General features: G+C 36.9%; 2 protein-coding genes across 2 annotated transcripts; both read right to left on the reverse strand.

The window, feature by feature from the left end:
• Positions 1-576: 576 nt before the first annotated feature.
• LOC105048026 (profilin-1) lies at positions 577-13,913 on the reverse strand. The gene is given in 4 exon segments (XM_010927215.4): positions 577-1,034; positions 11,730-11,809; positions 11,812-11,866; positions 13,626-13,913. Coding segments are annotated over 4 exon segments (525 nt in total). The 5' UTR covers positions 13,881-13,913; the 3' UTR covers positions 577-899.
• Positions 13,914-15,697: 1,784 nt separating this feature from the next.
• LOC105048025 (profilin) lies at positions 15,698-17,413 on the reverse strand. The gene is made up of 3 exons (XM_010927214.4): positions 17,191-17,413; positions 16,300-16,437; positions 15,698-16,100 (listed from the first exon to the last, which is right to left on the reverse strand). The coding sequence occupies exons 1-3, from the start codon at positions 17,311-17,313 to the stop codon at positions 15,966-15,968; spliced, it is 396 nt and encodes a 131-aa protein (XP_010925516.1). The 5' UTR covers positions 17,314-17,413; the 3' UTR covers positions 15,698-15,965.
• Between the last annotated feature and the right edge of the window lie 1,285 nt (positions 17,414-18,698).

Raw genomic sequence — 18,698 nt, forward strand, 5'->3', positions numbered from 1 at the left:
GTGGGGGTTGTTTCGCAGCGGCTACAGGCACCCCAGCGGCCGGCAAGCAAATGACAGAGCAACCATCCTGTGGGTCATTTGGTATTAACTGAATACCTTAGTTGTGACCGGCCACTGTAACGTTTCCTTGGACAAAAGAACAAAAATACATTGAACTTGCGTTCCTGCACGTTGAAAGTAGGATCATTCATCATCTACTCCAACCATAGGAATACGCCGATAACTTTGTTAAACATTTATTAGAACAAAACGTTGAAACTGCTATTATTTCAATAACTTAAAATGTCAAGCCACCAAGCTCTTCTTAAAGAAGTATGATCCAACATTCGCATGTACAAGAACACGCAAGATACATCATACATCACAACAAAGCAGTGCTTTATACTATTCAATATTAAGCAATTTTTGGAACATTCAAGAGCAAGGCACTAAATTTACTTGACATTTTTTTTTCCTGCAACATAGTTTTGATTGCTTAAAATTACTGAAGGTGAGGCACAATGGCACAAAGAAGATTAGCATAGCATCCACTAATTCCAGCATCAAGTATAGAAGCAAAAAACAAACATGCACATATGATTCAGAATTTTCTACACTCTTTAAGCCTTCGAAGATTTTCTTATGGAGAGGTATCACTATTCCGGGAGATGTAATAATCCCCAGCACATAAAAGTTACAGACATGAAATTTTAAGATAGAGACCATGCCAACATATGGACTGAACCAGATTTTCCCACAACTGTCCCAAAAGCACATGAACTGACAAACAGATTTTCCCACAAATATCACACTAGATATCAAGCTGATTATTCGTTGGTTCAACACCAGGTAGATGCAAGCTCATGTCAAAGATTCAGAACAAACAAAATAAAATAAGTTCCAAAAACCATATACCAAATTCAGAAACCCTGATCAACAAGATAATCGCCAAGCCTCTCAACGATCATGTTGCACAGCCCAGGAGTCAGTGGCTCATCATATATACCAATGATCAAAGCCTGATTGGTTTTCTTGATAGTCACACCACCAGGTCCCTAAAAGATATATATATATATATATATATATATATATATATATATATATATATATATATATATTTTTAGGAGGAAAAAGTCAAACGCCAATTAAACAATCCAAAGAATATCAATACAAACTATCTCTGTCTCCATGTGTTTAAGTGCATGTGAAAGCACACAAAGGAAAAAATGGCCAGAAAGTTCTTAGCTTTTCATGGATATGGTAAACCAATTTACACTGAAACTGAACTGCAGTAATTGGAATCCTACTCCATGAGAAAAGTCTACACAAGCTTGAAAAGGAATGTGGCAGCCCTAATTTGCCGCCAATCAGTGGCGGATCCAAAAACTTTTCTTTGTGGAATCAATATAATAAAAGAAGTGGAGAAGCTATAGAGAAAGAAAGAAGAGAGGATAAAGAAATAATAATAAAATATTATTTTTTAAAAAATAATAAAATATATAAAAAATGATAATATGTAATATCTTAAATATCTTTTATAATATAATATTATAAAGGCACACCGTAACAAAATCGTAGATATTATTAAATATTAAAATTATAATGGCTAACTAAAAATTATTCTAATCATATATATTTGATAAGAGTGGGAAAAAGGACAAGACAGAAAAAACTAAAAGAATGTTACAAAAAAAAAAGAAGCTAAAAGAAATATATCTAATTCAGATTGACAAGAGAGATAAAAAGAATGTATAATTTTCTATTGCATTTGGATTAATTGTGATATAAAAAATAAATTTATGTAATGTAAAGGGTGGATGGATGGGACCATGGGATTGGGATGGGGCATTAAAAGATAAATATTGAAGTAATGAATAAAGAAAGAGAAAGAATGAGAGTGAGAAGAGAAGAGGTCAAAGAGGCATGAGAGAGGGAGAGAGAGGTGGGATATGTTTGTCATTAAAGAGAGAATGTATGTTATAATTACTCTTTTTATCTTTTGATGTAGTCCTATTAGGGTACAAAAAATAAATTGATGTAGAATTTAAATATAAAAGATGGATGGATAGGGTTAGGGTGGGCTATTAAAAGATAAACAAAAAAATAATTAATAAAAAAAGAGAAAGATGGAGAGAGAGGGAGAGATGTCAAACTGGTGTGAGAGAAGGAGAGAAAAAAAAGGATAGGACATGTGAGTCATTAAAAAAAGAATATAAGTCATAATTACTCTTTTGATGTGATCTTTTTTATCTTTTATTTTTTTAAAATTTTATATGAGATATGGAGTCAATTCATAAAATTAGTGGGGTCAATTTTAGCTTTTCCTACTAATATATATATATATATATATATATATATATATATATATATATATATATATATATATATAGCCTAATATTGTGGAGTCAATTCCGACTTTTTTCACTAGTCAATATAGCTTTCCCTACTTGTAGTCTAGTGTCTGTGTTTATATATATATATATATATGGAATCAATTTTTTTTGTGGGGTCAGTTGACTCCACATGTTTCTACTTGCATCCGCCAATGCCGCCAATGAAATCACATATCCACTTTTCACTTTTCAGAAAGTGAGAATCAAGTGAAATGCACGATCTGCTTATCTGCCACAAAAACCCATTTCAAGTCTGGTCATTGCCTTATGACATATGACAAACATGTTTAGCATCTCACCGGCTTTTATGCACGTAGGTGGGTGATAAAGGGCTGCAATGATATTTTTCTCACAAAATAAACGTGGCTATTAACAGAAAAATGTAGCATTTTCAAATGCTTCAATGCAAGTCAAGCAATTTATATATGACTAGATAAAACATGCTCCATCATGAATAATTACAAGCAAAGAAATTAATGTTCAAAACAAGCAGCATTCGACATCCAATTTTAAGGAACAAGCACTCAAATATACTCACCGATATCTCTGTGCTACCAAACGTGTGTGTGTGTGTGTGTGTGTGTACCATACACATGAACAAGAATGCTCTTTCAGTTTAGTCAAAGTCGGTTTGTTAATTTTCACACAGACAAGTAAATCAAGGTGCAAGGAGCTTGTAATGGAGAATCACTCTTGTTTTCTTTACTCTGTCATGGTTGATTAGTTTTTCAAGATGAAAAAAAAAAGGTGCTTGTCTGCTGGAAAGGGCAATGGGCAATGTTGATGTTAGTTTGCACAGAAGGTGGCTAAACCCACCAGGTATTATGGAAGCTTTACAATTTGTGACCAGGTGAAAAGCAGGTTGCATTGATCAAAATTAGTGAGGCAAAGCTCAAAAATGCAGGCATGATATGCATTGGCCGAGGTGCAACATAGTGCACATGCATTATGCAGAAATATATGCAGTTGGCATTATAGAAATATCAAAAAATAAATAATATTTATAAGAAAAGAAGAATAAGCACAAAGCAAATAATGAATAATCAACATTTAAGAAGAAAACATGAAAATTAATTAGACTATCACCTCGTTTGATAACCTATTTAGTATGGTATGACATATTAAATGAAAAAAATAATGAACAATCAAGCACCAATACAATAAACAAGTCTATCCAATATGAACTATCAAGGTCTAAGCTACTGTATAGCTTATAATTTAGATCAAGTACCTAGACAAAAACAAAACATATAGTACTAATCTTGATAAAGATTCAAAAATCAATTATTTTCTAGAAATAAATTATCAGAAATGATCCATCATTATCAAAATCCATATGCACTAAGACAACATTTGCGGCTGCTTGGACTTATATAGACAACGAGCAGCCCTCCATGCAAATAGGTGGCATATGGGAACCATATAGGACCACCAAGGTGGGTCACCAAGTTACATTCACATTTATGGACTCAAATGCGGCTTCCTAGATGGCCTTCTAGATAACCAAGTTTGAACATAGATGTGAAAGCAGCTGTTAAGCCAGCCAATAAGGAAAGTACTATATTGACATAATCTATGGTATCATCGTTAAGCCAGATTCCAAGAAGCAATCGGTGGAAAAAATAGATCAGAATTAGAACTCCATGGAGAAGTGAACCAAAAACAACCACATCAACTAAACTAGCTATAAAAATACAAACGCTAAAGGAATGAGAATAAACAGAAACAAATGAAAGTGCAGAGTTGAAACAAGGCAGTCATAGACAAGTAGGGAAATACGAGTCCATAAAATTTTTCCTAATAATAAATTTTTTGAAGGATCTAAATTATTCCAAAAAGTAGGAAATTGCAGGGTGACAAAATATTAGAGCAAAAACAAGTTTATATGTGACATGTTAGTTGGCTTATAGCACTCTCCATCCAACCAAATTAGCTCTAGGAGTTCTGTTGCTTGTGATTGGCCCCTTCACCCTCTTATCAAATCACCGTAACATGACTTTGTAAATTACCTTGGCATTTGATCTGGACTAGCTTTGTGTTGCCAGATTCCAGTTGCTCCAGGTCTAGGGAGTTGATTTTTTTTTTTTGTTTTTGGAACTTGCCTCCTGCTACCAATGCATATGTTTGCATTGTCATACTTACCACTCTCAAATGGTTTTTGCATTATATTTGTTTGCCTAATTTTAAGCTTTCAATGTTTGTTTTCTAAAGTATATGTGACTAAGAGTATTGTGTTATCATCATCGCTGTTGAGCAAAAAGCTTAAACCCAAGCTATGGCAGCTTGCTCTTCATTATGCATTTTGTCTAAAAGCAATTCTGCTTGTTGCTCCATAACTCTCCTTATGTAGATACATATGGACACTTCACACATGTATGCTTATAAAGAAAAAGCTACCTGAAAGCACGGGCTGACAGATTGTTGCCATATCGGCGAGGTCATTAGTTCAGCCCCCTTTTCTGCTTTCATGCCCTCTATCTCTTAGTCATATATTATAATTGCCTTGGGCATATGGAGCTTCAACAGCAAGAACTGTGTAATTTAAAATTGGACAGCGGATTGAATACGATTTCATTGATATTGGATGGGAAGCTAAATATGATTTCATTTTATGCAGTCTTCTTTACAGTGAATTGTTTTATTCTGGAGCCTTATAGGAATAAAACTGAAGTTACTAATGGGGAAGAGAAGCAAATTTGGCTCTATTCATGGTCTGTGTTGATGAAGAGCGAAATTAGACCAACTAGAACAGTGAGCAGAGGCCCATTGCAATTAAAAGACACAAAATGGTCAAGGTGATTTGGTGCAAGTCAAAACCCGACAGATTTCAAAAACAGCCTTGGTGCCAGGGGCGGAGCCCGTTTTGACTTGGGGGTTCAATTGAACCCCCAAGTTTTGGTGTAATACCCTTAGGGGTATGTAAATATTATCCAAAAAATTTTGTATATATATATATATATACTTTTAAACCCCCATAAAATAAAAAATCTTAGTTAGCTTAGTGGTTTGAACCCCACCTTCCATCCCCACGTCCCAAGTTCGTTTTCTTTCTCTCACTTTTTTTCCTCTTTTCTTTCTCTCTTACTTTCAATTAATGTAATGTTATAAAGTTTTTATTTATTTATTTATTTATTTTAATTTATATATGGAACCCCCATGGTAATTTATATATTGAACCCCCAGAGTGAAAATCCTGGCTACGCCACTGCTTGGTGCAACTACTTGGAAGGAATATTACGGTTCACTTTTCAGTTTATCATAAGATCTCCGATGATTTGGTAGTTTGGTTGGATCCCCACTAAGGACAACAGTGATTTGGCTGCCTGAACATAAATTTAATTCCTTCCTGCATCATTAAAGACCTTGATAATATTAGTTCTTTATGCAAAAAGAAGAAAAATGGGAGTTCCACTCTAACCAGTAAAAGACAGTTTGATTTCTCCTCTTGTTAAAGGAAGAATGACTTGCCCATGGCTTCATGCACGTTCTTGCAGAAATCAATGAAAATGATCATATTTCAGTTAGGTGATACGACACTCCTACTACTTTACCTTCCATATGTCTGAATTTCTTTCAAGCCCTCTTTGATTCAAATCCGATCATATATTGCACTTTGAATCACTTATAGATATGATCTCACCAAAAGAAAAAAACACTTTTGTGACAAAGAAACAAGATGCTTCCCAACAAAATATGGACTTGTGATGTCTATCTACGTTCACAAGCAAACAAATGTGAATCATGATCTGAAAGATTTATTCTAACATGTGATCTATGTAACCTCATGTGTGGATGCAGTCTGATGACTGCACCATATCGGGCAAACATGGTCCCCATATACAGCCAAGCCACATGGCAGTCTGCTAAGCACCACCATAGACCAAGACTGTCAACAGAAACAGTGCAAGCCAAGTCATGTTGCTAGCATGTGGTAGTCAGGCTGCTTTATTAGCATACTTGTAAATTGATCTTAGGTAGGATATCATAAGGGGAAAAGAAGAAAAAAAGAACTAGATATTAACCGATGGTGGGAAAAAAAAGTCCCTTGCCTTCAATTCCACGAGCTCTGAAGCTTTTTCTTTTTCCAATAATTTTTTTGTCAATCAAAGACCCTAAGGGACTTGTTAATTTTGTACAGTCAAGGCATAATACTAACAAATAAGTAATTCTAAAAGCAATATTGTCAAATGAATGATAGAAAATTGACTATCACATTATTTAATATGAAAGAACAAGATGGATGGGTCATATGATTCAAAGGATTGATCCATAGAACGGATCTATAAAATCCCAACCACTTCAACCCAACGATGAGATGCAGATTGTTTGAAACCATTTTGATCCAAATTGTGTGCCCTAACATTTCAATAATTAATCTCATCAGCTGCTTTTTAGAACCTTGCCAGAATCTTAGGTTATTGATTTGCATTACAAGGTCAATTGTTGTAAACTGACGAGATGTAACCACTGATCAAGAAATTGGATAATATAGGAAAATGGTTGGACAAAGTAGTGTCAATACTGAAGAAGATGCAGGGTTCATGTAAAACTCCAGATAAAATCCAACAAAAAAAAAATGAAGATGATATCTATGGCAGAATTTTAGCTTCCAAAGGAGAAACATCTAGGACCAAGGAAAAATTTAAAAAAGATATAAAGATTTTACCCAAGAACAACATTTGCAGAACTTAAATGTTAAAAAAAGCAATCTGCATTGTCATGATCATTTGTTAGTGGAATGGCAGTAAGATGACCCATTCGTCCACGATTTGTCAAGTTCACCAGTATCCCTCCATCATATGCATTATGAGAATTTGCAACATCCCATGTGCATCAATGGAGATACTCAAATCCAGACTGCCTCTTCTTGACACCTTCATCACGGAGTTCAACACAAGATCTGGGCCTGAGAGAGGCACAGAGGGTATTTTTGGAAAAAAAATTGGTGCTAAGCAAATTGTAGCATTTCCGGCAGAAACACTTATCCCAGGAATTTCAGCTTAATAGTATAAAAAGATGATGCAGCCTCCTAGTTGACTGGATTGTTTTCCCTGGCTGATTTAAAGTTACAGTTTGATATGAAACTGTTTATTGTGGTGAATGATGGCAAGACCCCTTTAAGAAAGAGGAAAAAGAAATTAAAAGGGTGAGCATTGGAAAAAGATTTATAGGTTTTTTTCTTTTTTTTTTTTTGGAGGGGGCGGTGGAGACGTGGAGTGAATACAAGAGGAAAAAAAAAATCTTTTTATTTCAAAAGAAACCAAGACACAAAATTAGTCTCAAAGGTACACAAAGAGGTAACCAGCCCAAGAGATTATTAGGGAGACAAGGGAGGCACAGGTGGAAGAGGGTGTTAAGACACCAAAAACAGAGAAAAGGAGGCATACCTTCCTCTCTGTTTCCCTCTCCCTCTTTTTCTCTATAGGCCAGCACTACCTTACAAGCCCACATTGATTTTTATGAATGACATAAGCCCTCAAACCGAAAAACTAGATCATCTAATGTCCACTGTACAAATAAAAGAGCATTAAAACTGAAATTGAAGGCCTAATAACTGCAATAAAAGCTAAAATCAACAATCTACATGCATCACATTTACGGAGCCAAGATGGAGATAGAGTTCTAGATTGAATAGGTCATAAAAGAGAGGCTAGATCAGTAACAGCAAGCATATGGCACAATAAAAACTTCAAAATGTGTGCTAAAGTGCATTTTTCTTTTCTTGCTCTTGCACAAGATATTTTTATGCTGCCTGCAACATAATTATATCTGTGAGTTAATAAGGTGGTTCACAAGCTAATTTGGCAAATGTTTAGTCTATGCTCCATTGTAGATCTATATTGGTGGACCATAGATAGAATAGCTTCCTGTTGACATTGTAGTGACCTATTGTTATCATACAAGCAGATGGAAGGTGTTCTGCTTAAATGTTCACAGAAACTCCAGTAATCTGCAGGAAGCCCCAACTCACTTAGGAACATAAAAAGAGGAATCAATTTTTCAAGATTAGGGTAAATTTTTCTAAGAGAAAAACTTTGACAATTTTGTTGGGCATGCATTACGTGACAACAGCCATATGGTTGTCAAAACCTTGCTTTGTTTACTTTCTTCTCCTTTTTTTTTATGGGTTCCATATCACTGGAGGTATCTAATTTAATTTTTTTTTTAGGAAGTAGAATGGAGTCTAGAACAAATGGTGTTCTTTCATTGGTATGATGAAAAGTTTATCATGTTAACACTTTATATTCTTTAAAATCTTACTAAGTTTCAAGTTCAAAACATATAATATTAAAATTTGATATTAGACAAGAATTTAACCTTTTACCAGTATTTTGATAAACTGGATCCCATATACCAACTCAAAAGCTTCTTTATGAGTTGGTATATGTGATGGAGGAGTGTTCTAGGATGGAGGAGTGGATCTATGGGTGGTTGGAGGGTTGGCAAGTCAGATGCCCTTTCATGATGGGTAGAATCACCTGATTAGATCGGTGCTTGCTTGATTCCAGTGTATATGATGTCAAACACTATCCCATTGAAGACCATGCTGATGAAGCTTAAGCAGCAGTTCAGGAGCTTTTTGTAGGGGTCTCATTAGGGTGGGGTGGTGTTCACCTTCTAGCCTGGGATGTGGTCTGTTAGCCAATCAAGGATAGGGGGCTGGGTATTCAATCTTTTGTGGTGACACACGAGACTTTGATTGCCAGACATGCTGCATGCTTTGTGCTATAGGCACACTGCATTTGAAGGGTAATGATGAGGGCCAGATATGGCTCGTGGACCATCGACACTTGTATCCGACCTACTCGGAGTTCTTTCATATGGAAGGAGATATCCTCTTGAGCTCATGTGGTGCTTGCTCGAGTCAGATGGCTTGTAGGTGATGGGCAAATGATCAACGTCATTTGGATCCATTGATTACTGCAATGCCTTTCAGTAAAAATGACCCATCTTCATGAGTATGGAGACTGTGGACTCAATGTGTATTTATGATGTATTCCAGCCTGAGGGGCCAAGATGGAATGTTGATTTGGTGTCTCATCATTTTGGAGCTACCTTGGTAGAGAGGGTGTTGTCCATTGTGGTTCCTATGTATGCTGGCCTGGATGTGAGTGTGTGGGAGCCGGCCTGTATATCGAGAGTGGTAATCAGGAACTTGCGTGAAGTGTATAAAGGGAATTCAGTGAGGAGATTGGATGGAGCTTGGATTTGGAGGCTTCATATTCATTCGAGAGTTAGCTTATTCTTTTGGAAGGTGGCATAGTGCTGTCTTTCAACCAGAGCATTTTGCAAGCCAAAGATATGGATCTCCCGATGACATGCCCAAGTTGTGGTACGAAGGAAACTGTGGATCACGTCCTCTTTCTCTTCCTAGAGCTCAACAGGTGTAGAGGATGACAAGGCTCTTCTCAACAACCGCCAACCATGCAAAGCTAGTTCAGGCTTTCTTGGAGGTTCTTCGAAGCAGCATGGAGTCCGATTCATCTAAGGCTCTTGGCATCAGAGCTACTTATGTTGTTTATCACATCTGGCTAGCCAGGAAAAGGGGCATCTTTGAGGCAAGTTGGCAACTGGCAAGACTCACTCTAGAGAGGACGATAGTACAGGCCACTGAGGTCATGCATTGCTCATCGACTAATTTGGCCTTGGCTACTTGGGACACCTAGGACTCTCTGACTACATAGATAGCAATCCATATGGTATTTATCACATGGGAGCCCTCACCTAGAGTTATCTTAAGATCAATTTTGATGGTAGCATGAGGGGGAGTACGGGAGGCATTGGATTCGTGACTTACGATCTTGGTTCCAAATTTTTAGTGGAAGAGGGTGTCACCTCCTTCATAGCACTATTCCGACAGTGGAGCCACAGGTGGCCTAGGCAAGCATTAACTTTGCTAGGTTGAGGTTGGGAGCAGAGAGATTGGTGATCGAGGGAGACTCGGCCATGGTGATCAGTTGGTTGCAGGAGCAATTGAAGGAGGCAGTGGTCCACCCACTCCTTCAGGACATGACACTTGGTGGGGAGCTGCTCTTCCATTGACAATCACCATGTTTATCGTGAGACCAATAGTGCTACAGACTGAGTGGCCTCTTATGTTGCGAAGCACACCAGAGGATCGTGTGGACTACTATGGAAGACCTACTTTTGGCATTCCGTAATACTCTTCTTTCTGATCATTTTAGCTGCATTCATACTAGAGTTGTATGAGTACTCCATCTTACCAAAAAATAAAAAGCTTCTTTATGCAAGGTGTAGCTCAGAATTGTCCTTACAATCAATTCTACCTCCAACATATCAATTTCTCGAGCTAAGATGTTTCTACATGACCCCTAGGTTTCAGTATTTCACAATATGGGACTGCTACTGCCTATATTCTTGATGATTGTATACTTCTGGCTCTTCAATTTCCTAACGACATTGTGATGACATACATGTCATCTCTGCATTTGGCCTTCAACCATAATTTCACAGTTCGAGCACCTCTACACACTTGTTTTGTTACTGATTTTCATCATGCATAAAAATTTTAATAATTATTACTCAAAAACAGATGCTAATGGCACCATATCATTTAATGTGTGCTCACAACTAGATCATAAGATAGCTGATTGGAACAAATTATTGGCTCATAAGGAGGTGGATCATTATTTTAGTAGTACAGCATTTCTGATCCATTAACATGAATCCCAACCTTCCTAGACTTCATGTTTTCTAACCCCCCATAGAGTCGCCATGCTATACCTGCATACGTTGTATTTCCACTAATGTCTCTACTGCTTCACTATCACTCAAATGAGAACAGGAATATAGGCTGGAAATTCTTCACACTAGGTGTGCATCTCCAGTAGTCAGGTAGCCTAGGTTTCAGTCCTTATTTTTGTTCTTCATATTATGGGTTCCAATCATAAAACTATGAGCAGTTCATCTAGATGTATAATATCTCGATATTTTTCACATGTTTTAAAACCATGAGTTTATTCTTTGTTAGTCAAATCAAAGGGTAAAATACCATAAAAATTACACCTTACAAAAACAGATCAACTAATGAGTTAAAGATCATCAACAGAGAGTATTTCACGCATGAGGTATCTGATGTTTCTTGACTAACTGAAGAAAAAGATTGGATTAATCTTAAAACATGATTTCTATGATGCAATTAACCCATCTAAGATCAGCTCCACTAACACATTGCTTGAGCAGCAGTACATGTGAATTTCTATATATATCATAAACCTTCAAATGCCACAACTATAAATGACTTTAAAAAAAAATCCAGACAAATATCCCAGCTCATTAGCGTCACTAGACAAAATGCAAATGTATTTTGCAGCTATAAAGCACATGAAGTCTAACCTTCTTCCCTCGAATAACAAATCCTGGCTCACCCTGGATCACCATGTACTTTGTACCACCAAGGTATAAACCAGTTGGGCAAGGGATCCAGGTTCATTAAAGTCATTCATAATGGCAACGATCTCTTCAGGCTTGAACTGCACCATAGAGAAATAATAGAACTTGTAAGAAACAAGAAAGACAACTACACATATAACAGAACCCTGAAAACTAAAATTTGTGCATGAACAAATCATCTTATTGCCTGCATATCATCTTCTTATTGGTTATAAACCCGATTTTCTTTGAATAATCATTTCATAAGAAAAAAAGAGGGGCCAGGTTCTATTTCTCATAAAATTCCATGGGCTATTTTATAACATGAACTCTTTTATATTAGGTCTTTTGTCGGCTAGCTTCTTATCAAATGGAATAAGCCTCCCCTTCTACAGGTTAATTATATGTGCAAATTGAAATCATTGAAGTTCCAAGCTAATTCAAAATTTAAATTGTTAATCAACAAGCTTTAAAAAAAATAATTAAAAAAAAAAAACTTAAACACTCTCTAAAAACAAACAAGTGGTACACTGGTACTTAAGTTGAAGTTGCAGTCCAAATAAAAGGTGTTTGTTGTAAATGCCTTCTCTTCCCTTGTTAATTAACACATTTACATTATTGACTAATTAAACAATCCTTGTATTGCATGAAATCTAAGCTGAATGGGAGTAAGAACATGATAGAACATGAAAGCCCTTGAGACCATTCTATTTTATTCCACTTATGGCATTCATCCAACAAAAAAAATAAAAATAAAAATAAAAATAAAAAATGACGGGATGTTCAAAATCCCCCAGCTGATGACAACAAATGTACAAGAAAGAATATGCACATGCTACCTGGTGGACTAAATAAACAACCTGCATTCCAATATCTCTAAGAAAAGCTGCAAATGAAAAACATCGACTATGCAGCAACCAGATATTATTTGACAAATTTTATTGTATCACATTAGTAAACATCAATGTTACAAATATTCTGAATAACAGCATTCAAGGAAACAAAAAAGGAAGACCCTGCTCACGCAAATAGACTTCTAACGCAATATGGAACTTCCAATTTAAGTACAACCACATTCAGCATTCCAGCATTATAATTGCGAAATAAGTGAGGCAAGCAAAGTAAAATTTACTAGCAGTAACTAATATTAAAATTTCTCACTAAAATCAAGTATCCAGACAACTTTAGAAATATGAAAGTTATAATAATATACTAACAGACACCACCATGAAAGATTCTCCAAGATCCGTTATTGGCCTAAAAAGACCTGATGATTATGATGATGGTTAATGCAGCGACCTAAAAAAATAAAAAAAAGGACAACAACAAATAAACCTGAAATTGAATATAACGTCTACAACAATGTGACTATTTTAGCAAAAAATAAGTGATCATTCAATCCTGACCCCTGCTATAACACATCTCACAAGAAAAATAAGCAGCCGTTCAAGAGACAGCAAAAGATAATTTCTTGAAGCTTTCCATCCCATCGAGTCAAAGATCAAGCATACCAAGAAACTCGTAAGTATTCTATGACACTCTAGGATGAAACCAAAATAATAAATATCACATCAAGAAGAAGATGACAGATGACCACGATCTCATACCACGCACAGTGGGTCAAATTCCACCGACTCAGATCAAGAACCATCTCCCCCTTCTTCACCAAACTCCACCAAGAAAGATAAATAAATAAATAACATCATTGAAATCAGCACATCAGATCTGATCAAGACACGATTAAAAGAAGGAAAAATGAAAAATTCAAACGAGTCAAGAACGGGGATTGGGGAAGGGAGGCGATTCGAGTCAAACCCAATATAAGAAAGTAAGAGTTGGTTGGAATCGAGGCATAGATACCTGGGGAAAGGTGTCGCTCTGCGCCCAGACAAAGCCATCGTGGCCGACAATGGCGGCGGCCGACAGCCGATTGCCTTCGATCTCGCACATCAGATGATCGTCGACGTAGTTTTGCCACGACATCTTCTCCTCCTCCTCCTCTTCCGCGTTCTTCCTTGCCGTTGGATCTCTTGCTGTCCTTCTCTTTTCTTTGTAATCTCTTGCCGATGGACTCTCGTCGGCGGTGTCGGGTCCTTTTATAAGGCCGAGCGGCATACCAGCGTTCAATCAAACGCCGAAAACGGATATAAATATTTAACTAAAAAAATAAATATCATAGATATTTAAAAAAAAAAACTCAATAAGAAGGACCCGGAGCCAGCCATCGCTTTCTGTGGCGGGAACGCGCACACCTACGGCAACCTCCTGCTACTCGAATGATCCTGGATGGCTGCCATCTCAACAGATCATGGCCATTAAAAATGTAACAAAATTATGACGTTTATGGCATGGAATATCAGCTTCGTTTGGTAGCCGTCTATTTTCATGATCGGATGTAGTGGTTGCCATTCAGAATTATACTGCTCGCTATGGTATAAGTCACACGTACCGCAGAAAATCCAAACTTATTCACATGGAATATTCTACAAATGTACATGAGCTTCATTATTTTCTTTCATTTTTGCTTTTGTTTAACATGTCTTGCTTATTATTACATTACCAAACACTCCCCTTTTCTAAAAATAGAGTACATTTATGTTTTTATTTTTTTTAACTATAGGCATGCACTAGAATTGGTGCTAAAATTGGCTTTTTCAGGAGTGTTGGATTTGTTTGCAGCTCATGCCTATTTACATGAAGTATTGCCGTGTATCCAAGTCCTTTTTCTTTTGCATCACACTAGTCCCTTATCTATGCAAATTTCTTTTGAAGTTGGGCTGGCCACCAGGGAAAGGACAGCAGTGGTGTGCCTCTAGTGTGGCACTTGAAACCCCACATTTGGCTCCCAGTAGCATCGCTTTTATTTTAACGAGTGCGGGTCATAGGCATGCCTTGACCAGATCACAATATTCTCCTTGTAGATAAAGAAGAGACATCACCAGTTGCTTTGAGGACGAGCAATATGATTAGAAAATCGTGTACCTCTAAGATCATTCTTTCCCTGTTCAGAGAAGGGGACCTCAGAGCTCTTTCTGCCTAGCCCATCTAAATCCAAGACCTACCACTCGGAAGTAGTTGAAAAGGACCAACTAAGCACCCAAATAACCTGGTGAACAATAGATCTAAAGGGAATACCTTCAAACCACTAATCATGAATCCCCTAAAAAGTGTGGGGTGGAGTGAGTGGGATTTTGGCTGTTTCAATTATTCTGTCACAGAGAGTGATCTGCCCTAGTACTTATCTTGCTGTTAAAAAAAGGATGGTCTTTGGATTCGGCAATCTCCAGTAGCATAACTAAGTTCTAATGTCTACTAAGTACTGACAAGAAAAATGGTCTGTTAGTGAATTCCTAACTTTAGATGGTCTCAAAGCCATTTCCTGTAATAATAAAAAAAATCAGTTAAAAAAAAAAAAAATCTGATATGCGAAAACAAAGCGATGAAAGTATCTAATGGCGACATTAACACGTCAGCCGTTTGTATATCTGACTAATGAGTGATTTAAGTACAATATACATGATGACTAGTTACTAATTTTTTTGTGTTTTTTCTTTCTTTGAGAGTTCCATCTAGGTCTGTAAGTTTCTTCTAAAGAAAGACTTCCAGAATTCTGTTTTTAATGTAGGATGGGTAAAATTTTCTAACAGTCGGCAATTAGAACTGGTTTAACCGTAGGAATAGCGGTCATGGATAAAACAGAAAATTAAGTCGGCTGAAAAATTTCTGACAATATGTTTTTTTCAGTAGCAAATCAACTGATCATTTGATTTCACACAAATCACTAAAAATAGTTCCAAAGCTTTTTAGATTTGAGTGCAGAAGAAGAAAAATGCAGCTAAAGGTTATCAGATCCAAATCGCAAGGTAAATGAAAAACATTTAATTAAAAAAAAAAAAGGAAAGAAAAAGAAGGAAAAGAGGAGGCAGGGAACAGCTCCAAGGATAACATGCAACATAGATTGTTGATGGGAATTACATTGAAACTTTCAAAAATGTGATCCAAGGACCCTTCTGAGGACCATATGTCAAAGAATAAGGAACATAATCAAAACAAACTTGTTCTCTGTTCACAAAATTATTGCCTCGACACAAAAGTGGCAAATGCTAGTTCATGACCATGGAAACCATGGAAAATGGAAGCTAACAGTGGGAGAAAGAACGGAGATCTGACATCTGAAAGAAGAACGCACCCAATAGCAAACTACATGCCCTGGTCAATGAGGTAGTCACCCATTCTCTCAACAACCATGTTGCATTGCCCTGGAGTCATGGGCTCATCATAGATGCCAAAGATTAGTGCCTGGTTGGTCTTCTTGACAGTAATGCCACCTGACCCCTGGCATTTAAAAAAAAAAAAAACTTCAAAATACATGCCTCATTTCCTTCGTAAATTGTCAAATTTCATGTACACCATAAACCGTAAGGTGGAAGAGACTCTTCCAACCTCAGAACTAGCAAAGCTAAGAAAAACAAAGATATATTTCAGCATGGAGATAAGAATCAGAAAAAAAATATATTATACAGAAAATTATCACCTTCTTGCCACGGATAACCGATCCAGGCTCCCCTTGAATTACCATATACTTCGTTGACCCAAGAAATAAGCCAGTGGGGGCTAGGGACCCCGGTTCGGCAAAATCATTCATAATATTGTTGATCTCTTCAGGCTTAAACTGAAAATAAAAGGAAAAGTGTGCTGGCCCTCTCGGTTAGTGAATGCAATAAAGAATTTATTGTGAAGAACAGCATTCACAATTAACGAGATACTTAAGATGAGAAAAAATAATGCCAATTCAAGGACAAAAAAGTTGCTTAGAAAACATTATATATAAACTCGGGTTTGAAAAAGATTTGTAAAAGAGTCATATTATCCTAGGATTGATAAGAAATTAGAAATTATATCTTCCACTTTGTGTTCAAAAATAAAATTGACATATTTTAACCAGTGCTAGGATGACAGTTGAAGGCCGTGAAATATTGTAATTGTCTCTGAGTACGTGAAAAATCCAAACATCCCTTTGGAACATTCGTAAAGCATCGTTCTACCATTTAAATCAATATTTAGATTCGGTTAAAGATAGATTTTGAGCGATCTGATTTCATTCTGAAAACACGAACAAGTCAATTTAACCCGTCAAAGGCCAATAATAAACCAGAACAGAGAGTAGACAACATCATAAAAATTCGATTGTATAATTTTTTTAGTAAGTTGAATCAATCAAACGAAACCATTGCACGTAAAACTACAATCTATTGTTCGGAAAATCATAAGAATATGATAACCATAGACAACCTTCCATCGGTATCAGATTAAGAAACGGCCCAGGAGCATAATGTGGCTTAACACACTTGTTTCTTTTATTATTAAAATAAAATCCAACAGAGATGGGACAGAAAAGAAGAAAGAGCCGTGGAAAAAAATACACCTCTGGAAACGTCTCGCTCTTGGCCCAGACGCTTCCATCGTGTCCGATAATCGCCGCGGAGGTGAGATGGTGGCCCTCGATCTCGCCCATCAGATGGTCGTCGATATACGGTTGCCAAGACATCTTCTTTTCTTCTTCGTATTCTCGATCTCTTCCTCTCCTTCTTTTCTCGTCCGTCTCCTTGTAGTATTGCTCTTTCCCTCGTCTCTCTAAAACTGGGGTCTGAGAACGAGGAATAATAGGGGAAGGAGACTGGATCTTCGGTGCCGCTCAACCGTTCCACGTCATCGAAGAAAGCGGTCCTGCACGTATGCCAGCGTTCCAGGGAGTCTGACCCAGTTTACGCGTACTTGGTCAGAATTAAGGATTTATCGAGATACGTGCATGCGATTCCAACACGGTGGATCGTTCCATCGATTGCAATGCATGCATTCAAAAATTAAGGAAGCAGATTGCTTGAAAGGCAAATTTGGACGACGCAGGTTGAGACAAAAGAGACAACGGGCTCATTGGGAAAGCGAACAGCTTTGGGTCTGCATGCAATTCCCAGCGTGCTGTGGGAATTATGTCTCCATTGATGTTTTCTGTGCCTGAAAATTTGACAAAAATTATGCTTTCCGCATACAATGTTCAAATTTACGCATGCAAAGAAATGGCATGTGACCTCAGGCGACATAAGCTCTGCTCTATAATTCAAGTTAACACACTGATTCAAATCATTTTTGAAATTGACTAACAACGTTTTATCCTTGGAATTCAGAGGAATCGCAGGACGAAGGCCACATTTGCTCATTGTTATTGACATATCGTGACTTCTATCGATAAGTACATGAAAGATATGCTTGCCAAATCGACCTACAAAAAACTTTTTGCTTCCATCGTAGGAAGCTTCCTCGGTTGTAAGTTCTGGAACGTATAAAAGTTGGTAAACTGGAGCAAGATTGATCCTCATCTATTAAGCCTATAGCTTCTCCTTCTGAAGGCCACCCCAGCAGTGGGTCTGTAAGGCTGCATAGAGTTTGGTTCATTCTTTAACCCCAACAGAGCAACAAATCTGCGTCCGTAAATCAAGTAGTCTAGGTTTCCAACAAAAGGAAAAATGTAAAACAATTCTGGAACTTCAGTAACGACATGGATGTATGCAATTATTTGTGAAAATTACGATATAGCAGGTACAATTGCAGTTAGTACTACATATGCTCACAATGACATGCAACACAATTTTGCCAGTCAAATTCATTGAGCACGATAATTAACATAGGAGCAAACGTTTCCTATGCACAAAAATTCATGGAAGCCACAAACCAACAATCATATAATTGTGAGCTCGGAGGCCGTCCTTCAATGAGCTTATAAGTTTAAGGGCAGCAACTATATAAGGCAGCAAAGAGAAGGTTTTCCTGTGGCATGAACTGAAACGCACTCGTACATGTGCAGATAAACTCATCATAAAATTATGCATGCAAAGATTTTTTTTAAATAATATATTTTTAAAAAAATATTTTGAA

Source organism: Elaeis guineensis, chromosome 7, assembly GCF_000442705.2.
Source record: "Elaeis guineensis isolate ETL-2024a chromosome 7, EG11, whole genome shotgun sequence".
Taxonomy (NCBI): Eukaryota; Viridiplantae; Streptophyta; class Magnoliopsida; order Arecales; family Arecaceae; genus Elaeis; species Elaeis guineensis.

Bases quoted from the DNA above. Each gene is read 5' to 3' on its own strand.
- LOC105048025 (XM_010927214.4), bottom strand. From the start codon at position 17,313: ATGTCTTGGCAACCGTATATCGACGACCATCTGATGGGCGAGATCGAG. The intron at 16,438-17,190 runs GTGTATTTTTTT...TTTTATTTTCAG, and splicing joins AGAGCGAGACGTTTCCAGAG to TTTAAGCCTGAAGAGATCAA. The intron at 16,101-16,299 runs GTGATAATTTTC...TTTAAATGCCAG, and splicing joins CGGTTATCCGTGGCAAGAAG to GGGTCAGGTGGCATTACTGT.